Genomic DNA, 9,096 nt, shown 5'->3' with positions numbered 1-9,096 from the left:
CAGAGGGGAGGGGAGCCGGGTGTCCAAGGGGAGTTGGAGGGAGAAAGTAGTGCCAAAATAACCAGTGCTGCAAAACTGATGCAGCGGTGACCAAGAAACCAATGCTGATGTACTCAACATCAAGGGACAAATGTGGAGGCACCCCATACTGACAAAATGAACATAACAGACAGCCTGCAGCTGTGAGATCTAATGCACAGGTCTCGGAGCTAAATTAAACTGATACATCAAAACACCAAATACACCTAAAGCTGGGAGAGAGCTCAAGGCATCAAAGCTTACACATCATCATGTCTGTCAAAGTGGTGAGATGAGTCACGAGACTCATGGGTCCACTTCTTCTCTCTCACCTGAAAGGAAGAAATACAATCCTTCAAAAAGATCCCTATGCAAGCCAATGCTTTTGACATCAAAGCAGTTAACTGAACTAATGGTGGCGAAAAGAACTAATTTGAGGGAATGCAATCAGGACGTTGAAAAACCTTCTGGAAGATAACTTAATTCAACTTCAATATCAGTACCAACAGATGAGATGACAAAGTCAAGTTCCACGTACTCAAGTTCCTGGAAATCCTTTGCTTGTTAATTTCGGTTTCAACAAATCAGGACAGTTACAGACACAGAGTTCTCTAGAAGATCAATACTGGGTTCAGGTGCCTTCATAGCCATCTCCAATCAGTGGAAATGAATGGTGAAATCAGTAAGTCCTTTATGCTGCCAGGAAAAGCCAAGTACAGGCAGTCCTCGGACTTGCAACACAACTGGTTCCTCAAAACTGCATCTTAAGTCGAAACGTTGCAACTCGGAACAGATTTTCCCATAGGAAACATGTTATAAATGGGGGATTGGTTCCTGAACCAAGGCCCCATACCCTATTTTCACCAAAAATAACCCAGAATTTTGTCCTCAATCAATTATAGATTAGTAGTATAGCTACACTAATGTATTTCTATTATAAATAGCAATCATATTGATTTGGAAGGACTTCTTTGAGGTGACTTTGCTGGACTTTTTGAGGGGCTCTAGGTTGGACTTTTTGAAGGGCTCTTGGCTGGAGTCTTCTCAGTAGTCTTGGCTGCAGGTTTTTCTGGAGACCTGCCTTCTTTCTTAAAGAAAGTGTCCAAGGAAGTTTGGACAGATATTCTCCAGGGAGATGGGCAACGTAGCGAACTTGTTCACTGGTGAGACATCAGGTCAGATCAAACATTGTAAAGTCGAAACTGACGTCAGAAAGTTGAAACGGTGTCAATTTACAAGCGCTGTAAGTGTGAAGCATTGTAACTTTAAACGTTCTAAGTGGAGGACTGCCTGTACATGGATTATAATTTGGAATGCGACACATTTCTCATCTCTTACAGAAGAGATGTCACAAAGAGCTGGCCCTGAGGGCTGGGTGAAGGACACAGGGCCAGGTCTGCAGGTCAGATAGAGCCATCATGCAGGGCCAGTCCAATGCAGATGCTGCATGCAGCATGTGCCCTGAACTGGCCATGTGTGCTGTTTGCAGTGTGTGATGGCCCTAACCCCACAAAATATATGCAGGCCAATCCAGGGCGCACACTACATGCAGTACATAGGACTGGTCTGAGGCTGCATGTCGCATCCTTATGAGCCCTGCTCTCCTTATGGGCCCAGCCCTGTGCACTGGATCCAGCATGCACCACTAGTCTATGGGCTCGATCCAGACTGGCCCCAGATCCAGGCATGGGTACTGCATATAAAATATGTCCCACATGCTGTGTCCAGTGTGCTAGCTCCAGCTTGGTGCAGCACATGGGCCAGTCCAGGGCACACACTGAATGCAGTGTTTAAGCCAGACAGTCATGGAGTCCGTGGGCCTGATTCACTATCTGCAGGCCACACCAGATGGACCAGGGCCGCTGCATGTTACAAGCAGCAGGCAGCGCTGCAGGCCAGAAGATATAGCTCTGTGGGCTGCAACTTTGACAACCCTGTTTTATGGAAAGAGTCAAATCACAGGACTCTAGAACCTGATAAAGCTGGTCTCGAGCATAAGTGAAGAAAACAGCAGCAAAATGGGGAAGGATCAAGGAAGCCTTGAGGTCTAGACATTGGCAAAAGCCTAATAATAAAAAATATTCATTTGGCCTCAGTGAAAAAATAAGTCTCCTCTTATACCTCTTTGGATGAGTGCATAAAGACCTAGGTAGAATACATACAGCCTTACATACTAGCCTAGGATACATACAGCCTGGGGTTTGAGCTAATGGGTCAAGGGCATATGACATCAACTACAGGGAAGATCCATGCAGACCATATTAGACAAAATGGAATTCTTCTATATGCATCAATTAAAAGGTATTAATAGGTTTTGATAGTGTATTGAATGCAAGGAATTCACAAATAATTTTTCAGGCAATAGTTTTTGTGGCACTAAAATCATGCATTTTGAAGGAGAATCAAGAATTGTTTGGCTGAGAAACCAAAAGCTGCTGCATATTTGGCAGTGGCAATAAAAGGATTTTGTGTGAACTTGCTGAGAGTGAGCAAGCTGCTCTATGCTGTCAACTTTTAGCTGTGACTCCAAAAAAATGTCTCTCTCTCCATTCTGCCTTCCCAAAACAAGGTGCATCTTATTTAGGGGCACATGACATGTGAGAAAATACTGTAACATAAAATGTTTGACAACTGTTGATCCTTCTAGATCATGATGTATGCACAAAAGGTCACCTAGATCTTCAATGCATATGCCTAGGCAGGAGTGGGGGGGTTTTTGTTTGTTTGTTTTTTTAAGGAATGGAGGCTGCCCAGACCTTCAACATAAAATGTAACTAAGAAAAAAAGCATGTAGTTTGTTAGCAATAATTCAAAGGGAAGCAGTAGTAGTTAAAAACTGCGATCCACTGACAAGAATTCTACAATGTATAATATTAAGTTAATGCATTAAATGTATCAATGTATTAAATTGAGAAGTTGAAAAAAAATTGTGAAACAGGTACACACCACACCATTATCACCAACCAGGCAATCACAGTGCAGCTGATTTTTGATTGCTGACATACAGACAGACTCCCTACTTTCAAAGTACTGGATAAAATAGGTCCTCAGAAAGTCACTGTACAATATATATTTTTAATCGTTCTCTTTTCTATAAACTATCACTGAAAGAATCCATGCAATCCATCAAGACAGATCTGAATCTTTTCTGGAAGCAACCCTTAATGATTTCTTTTTTGACTGAATTTCTTTAAAACCATTTTTAAAATTATCACTGTTGAGGTAATGAAGACTTATAGGAAAAATTATATCTACAGTTTTGAGTTATAAAACAATGGAATCAATGATGGTTTAATTGAATAAGAGTTTCTTCAATTCCATGCCAAAATCATCCTTTAATACATCAGATATATATAGGGATCCATTTTTGAAACAGCACAAAAGGATTTAGCCATACACTTACCGAACTGAATAATACTCATATGTTTTAGTATGACCTAACAAACTTTTTTTTTCCAAAAAAAATAAACTCCAAGACAAAAAGGTTTAAAATGAAAACAAAGTTCACACCAAAGTACAGAATTATGTTGCAATGTAAACACTTGAAATAATTTATTTTACCTGATTTGTTCTTTTTGTCAGAATTATCATCCAAAGCTGATAAAGCAGTGGAGATGCTTTTCTGAAGATCATGGTTACCTCCTACAGAATCATCTTCATCAGAAGAAAATGTAGGCAATGTTTCCAAATTTTTCTTAAGTTCTTCATCAGCTTTTTTGGTTGGACTTTCACTGCCAACCTCAACAGACACAGGAGCTGCTGCTGGTTGTGGTTTTGAAGGTGGGTGGGGACAATGGGCACGGACTATCTGGGTAACTGGTCGTCTAGTCCTGTTAGGCATTCGTACAGCAGGAGCAGAAAACTGCTGCCTAGGTCCAGATTTCAGAAAGTCTAAAAAAGATGCAATGAATCCAGTTTTGACTTCTGGTTGTTTTTCTTCCACTTCTTTGATTTTTTGCCTCATTTTTTCTTGATGTTGGTAAGTGTCATAACAACATTCAGAAATAGGAGAAGAATATGTTAGGCATATATCAGTTCCTCTTGAATTCTGACGTTTACACTGCCCACTTTTTTTCAGTTGTTTCTGGTTTACACTGTCATCTTCTATAGCATTTTTAATTTGGCCTTTTCCTTTATTTTTCTTCTTCTGCAAGCTATCTTGAGTTAAATCGTGGTTCTCCTCTTCAGTTTTATTAACAATTCCGTCCCCTTGATGTGGTACAGGTATTGACTGCAATGGTCCTTTAGCCTGGTTACCTGCTACACTGCCATCATGACCACCCATATTAAAATCATTATCTGATGCTGCACTCTCTTCACTTAGACTCCTACCACTTGAAACAAATTCTGGGTCTCTAGTGGTCAGTGCACCTTCAACCGGGATATCATTATCTTCCTCAGATTCATGATTAATGCTAGACTGTTTCTTAACTGTGCTAGAACTTTGCTCTTGCTCTTGCTGACTAGGTCCAAGGGTGGGGGAGGTCATTCTACTTGGTACATTTTGATCAGAAGTCTCAATATGCTGTTGATCAAGGTTCACATTTTTTGGCTGTATTGCAGACATAGCTGTAAGATTTAGAGTTATTTGGCCTCCATTTAGGGAAATGTTATGTAGGCTCTGTGGTTTCCCAACTACAGTGGGTGAGGAACTGAACCCAGCAGACACATGTCTTACATCTATTGACTGGAACTGAGATTTGGAATTTTCACCATTTTCAACAGATTGTATTTCTTCTTCATTAGATGTTGATTTAGCAAATTCAGATGGTGTGACCCCACAAGCTGCTGCTGTTGCTGCCAAGATATCATCTACGTTGGACAATATATTCCTCTCATCAGTGAGAAGCATGGACTCTGGGAAACATATTGAACCCAGAGAAACAAACTGATTCTTTGAATCATGTTGATTTGGTTGAGTAAAATGGTCTTTTGTTGTCAAATGCTGCTGCAGGGGTTTTGAGGACTCAGAGATGTCCATTTTCATAACTTCTGAATTTTGAGGATGAAGCTGTTGCTGAGAATGACCCCCATTACTTTGAATTATATGACCATCTATTTGAAGGAATGGATGTGCTACCTGCTGAGGACTCTGTATTCGTTGCACTTGTGGAGATGCCTTTGCTTGTCCTAAACCTGACTGCAGTATTGACTGCTGAAGAATTTGTAAGTCACAGGCAGAGTCCAGAAGTACCTGTGCACTGGGCAAACACAACTGATTGCTGTGCCTCAAAGCATGAGCCTGAATGTGTTGTGATGTGCTAACAACTTGACCCTGCTGCTCTTGGGTCTTATTTTCATGTACCTTATGCAACAGAGCATGTTGCTGGTTTAGTTCTTTAGCACTTGCATTTACTTGTGCTGCTTGCATTAAATCAGCTGCCTTTTTAATGTCATGGCTTACTACGTTAGTGATATGGCCAATCTGTTGAGAAAGCTGTGCAACAGAATTAATCATTCTTTCATCTTTTTTTGACCCTTGTAAAGTAAGTCCAACAACTTGATCTTCAAGACGAGAATTACTTCTGATTACACTTTGGGAATATCTGTCATCTGCCTTTGAGACCCTGTAGGCTGTATCCTGAGCACTGATTTCATCATCAGTCAGCCGTTGAGTAGAAGATTCAAGAGAAGCTTGCTGTTGCAATGCCTGTAAATCTTGCATTGACAATTCATCATCATCTTTTGATGAAGCATACAAGTTAGAGTCAGATTTCCTTTTAACATACGATTTTGTATCCGAGGAAGATCTACTGTTCTGCAACGTCTGCGAATGAGCTGGGGAGGCAAAAGGAGGGGACTGAACAGCTGGTAAAAACTTTTGAGATTGCGGAGAAGATGATTCTTGTGGCTGAGAATTCTGAGAAGTCTGTAACGAAATATAGTTCTGGCTTGGACTTGAGACTGACAGATTTTGAATACGAGGAGAGGAAGAAAATGGAAGAGATGGTGATGTTAATGTTAAGGGTTGCCCTGAAGTATAGCTTTCTGAAGGACTAACAGCTGACAAAACTTGTGATTGAGATGAATAGTTAACCTGTGATTGGCTAACAGGAGATAAACCCTGAGAATGACTAGAAGAATAACTCTGAGACTGGCTAACTGAAGAAAGATCCCTCGTTCGCCCAGAATAGTTCTCATTTGGAACTGAAGTTAATACCTGTTGTTCTGAAGAGTAACTTAGTGTCTGACTATCAGAAGTTATAGCTTGTGATTGCGCAGAAAAAGTCAAAGTTTTATATATTGAAGGCAGCTTCTCAACCTTGCTAGATGAGAAATCCTGTGAAAGACTGACTGATGGCACATTCTGTGATGACGTTGAAACATAATTTTGGGATTGGCTAACTGACAAAAGAGTTGGTAGCTGTGCTGTGGAATATATTTGTGCTTGGCCTGTTATCACAGAACTCTGGTTTTGTGCAGTTTTGAAATAGCTTTGGGTCTGCACAGGTGGTGCTACATTTTGAGGTTTAGGGGTCTTGGTTGACCTTGGTGGCTGCTTCGTAGAACAGTTCTTTGCTTTTGCTGTGGAAGCCGGTGGGAAACCAGGTGAAGGAATTGCAGATGTATAAGACTGAGCAAGTTCCACTGAAACTTGAGAATGAGAAGTCTTCTGTTGCGGTCCTCCATTGCTCACCTGAGTAGCATCTCCAACTGGACTGCAGGACAATGCTGATTGCCTGGATGTATCCTGAAAATTAACTCCACTTGTATTTGATAAATAACTATGTAAGGAATGCTGTGAACTAGTCAGTTGTGCCTGCACAGGCTGGGTATTTGAAGGCCTCTGATGGTGTTTAATAACACTACATTCTCGCTGAAATGCTCTATCAATGGAGGCAGTGGAACCAGTAAAGACAGTTGTACTATATGCCTGAGAGACCTGTTGAGCCCCTCCCAGTGTTGAAGGCAACAAAGTAAACTGAGGTTGCAAGAGATGAGGTGCAGATTCTTGAGCAGAACGATAGGTTGATGACTGAGGTGGAACACTAGTACTTAAAACAGAGCTGCCTAGGCGCTCAAATGTCAAAGCAGTTGGAACTGTGCCTTGTGACGTCTTGATTTGTAATAATGGGTCATGAGCAGTTAAAAGACCATTCGATGTTGCACTGAAAGTTGCATCTTGAAGTGTAAGAGATGGAGTAGTAACAAAGCTTCTACTGCTGAAGGAGTTTGGATGCTGATAAGCTGATAGAGCAGATGTTGGTGGAAATGTTCCAGAGGCTGGCAATGCTCCAGTAACAAATAGTTCTGTGGGTGTTGAGGAATGCATGCCTGAAAAGAGAGAGAGAAGGGGAACACAAAAAAGAAAGTATGAAGTAATATTTTATACTTTTTACATACTTAAAACAAAATGACCTATAAACCCTTTCAAACATACCATCAGATTCAAAATTCCTACACGGAATAAATAGAATATCATCACTATATTTATGCACAGATGCATTATACAACATTTGTCCCAACATACAAATGAAAATACAGAAACATGGGCATTTACGGTCTAATTTTTCCAAGATGGAGTTCAATTTTTTCAAGTCTCAACTCTACTGAACTCCTTCAGTGAGCTGCCAACAAAAGGCAAAACCTGACATTGCAAATTGTGGGCGCAAAAATTCTCAAAAAGAGAAACTAGGTTAGAAATCCCACACTTTTGGATATTTTTTTTTTTTTTACTTATTTAAAAGAATATCTTCCCCAGATAGCACTAATCCAAAACTCTGGGCACCTTGGATCTGCATTAGAAAAACAAACCAAAGAAACCACACACATAACACCATAGGGAATATTACAAAACAGAAATCAAAGCCTGATCATTTCTCTTACCTATCTACCACCCCCTAACTAATCAAACAGCAGAACAAAAGTACTGAAAAACCCCTATGTTACATGTTGTGCTAAGCAAGTACAGACTTTAAGTTGAGGTGACTACCGTTCACAAATTGCTGGGTCATGGAGTGTAAAATGTTTTGCTCTAGTAAATAAAATTTACACTGCACTCTTAAGAGATGAGATTTTATATATTTATATCAAAATATTCCTTGTGGCAGCTTTTAAAATTTATGAACACTTATGTCCTTTGTTGAATGTGTTTTTTTAAAAAAGGGGATTTTTACATCAAGTTATGGAAAAGATACGCACACTTAGATGCCACCTGTATGTTATAACATGGTATAAAATTCTATGGCATCCACAAGATAATGACTATCAGAACAAAAGTCTTGGCATTACCTACTTGCAGACTTGTATTTCATCACCTGTTCTTAACTGATATAAGGATTTTTGTTAATAAACCAAAAATTCCATATTATTGTAATTATAATTATGCAAATTTACTCACTTAACTCAAGTCTAGCTATAAAATTATTTGCCTTACTCTTCATTTATACTTCTCATATAGCATCTTCCACTAAAGAAACTCAAAGATTTATGAACAATTGATGAGACTTCCTAACTTCCCTAGGAGTTAGAACAGGTGCGGGCAATTATTTTGGGCAGAGGGCCACTTACTGAGTTTTGGCAAGCCATCAAGGGTCACATGACAGGCAGCCCAGGGCAGATTAATATTAATCTTATAAATTTTTTAGGGGCCCCGCAGGCTGGACAGAATGGACTAGTGGGCCACATCTGGCCCCCAGGCCTCATTTTGCCCACTTCTGAGTTAGAAACTACTACTATTTCTAATTTAGAGGTGGTGGATAGAAGCAAAAACTGGTGAAGTCTCACAGGAATCTGTGGCAAAGCTAAAAAACCTAGATGCTATTATCGACTTTCAGTACCTTTTCACGAGATTAACCTACTGTATTTACCTGAATCCACAATGACTTCTAATTTAAGATGACACCCCGCAAGATGTCTATACATGGACACTTATAAATTTGTTATAGTTTTCCATATATAGAATCTAATTCTTGGAGGGTCACCTTAAATTTGTCCCCCCCAACTATTATATGCAGCAGCAGGGAGACAAGCAATGAAGAAAGCAATGGCAGAGAGGGAGAAGGGGTAGAAGGCCACCACACCTTACCCTCAACCCCCACACCTTACCCCTACCATCATTTAATGCCCCCCTCACCA

General features: G+C 40.2%; 1 protein-coding gene across 2 annotated transcripts in view; it reads right to left on the bottom strand.

Annotated features, from left to right (window-relative positions):
• Positions 1-9,096, bottom strand: part of QSER1 (glutamine and serine rich 1) — a 44,665-nt gene that overhangs the window by 29,076 nt on the left and 6,493 nt on the right. For both annotated transcript variants that reach the window (XM_019519528.1, XM_019519527.1), the window contains exon 3: positions 3,580-7,293. In XM_019519528.1, the coding sequence (XP_019375073.1) occupies positions 3,580-7,293 (3,714 nt within the window). The remainder of the gene's footprint in view (positions 1-3,579; positions 7,294-9,096) is intronic.

Source organism: Gavialis gangeticus, unplaced genomic scaffold, assembly GCF_001723915.1.
Source record: "Gavialis gangeticus isolate Ggan-Ray unplaced genomic scaffold, GavGan_comp1, whole genome shotgun sequence".
NCBI lineage: Eukaryota > Metazoa > Chordata > Crocodylia > Gavialidae > Gavialis > Gavialis gangeticus.
This window is presented reverse-complemented; position numbering and strand designations above follow the sequence as displayed.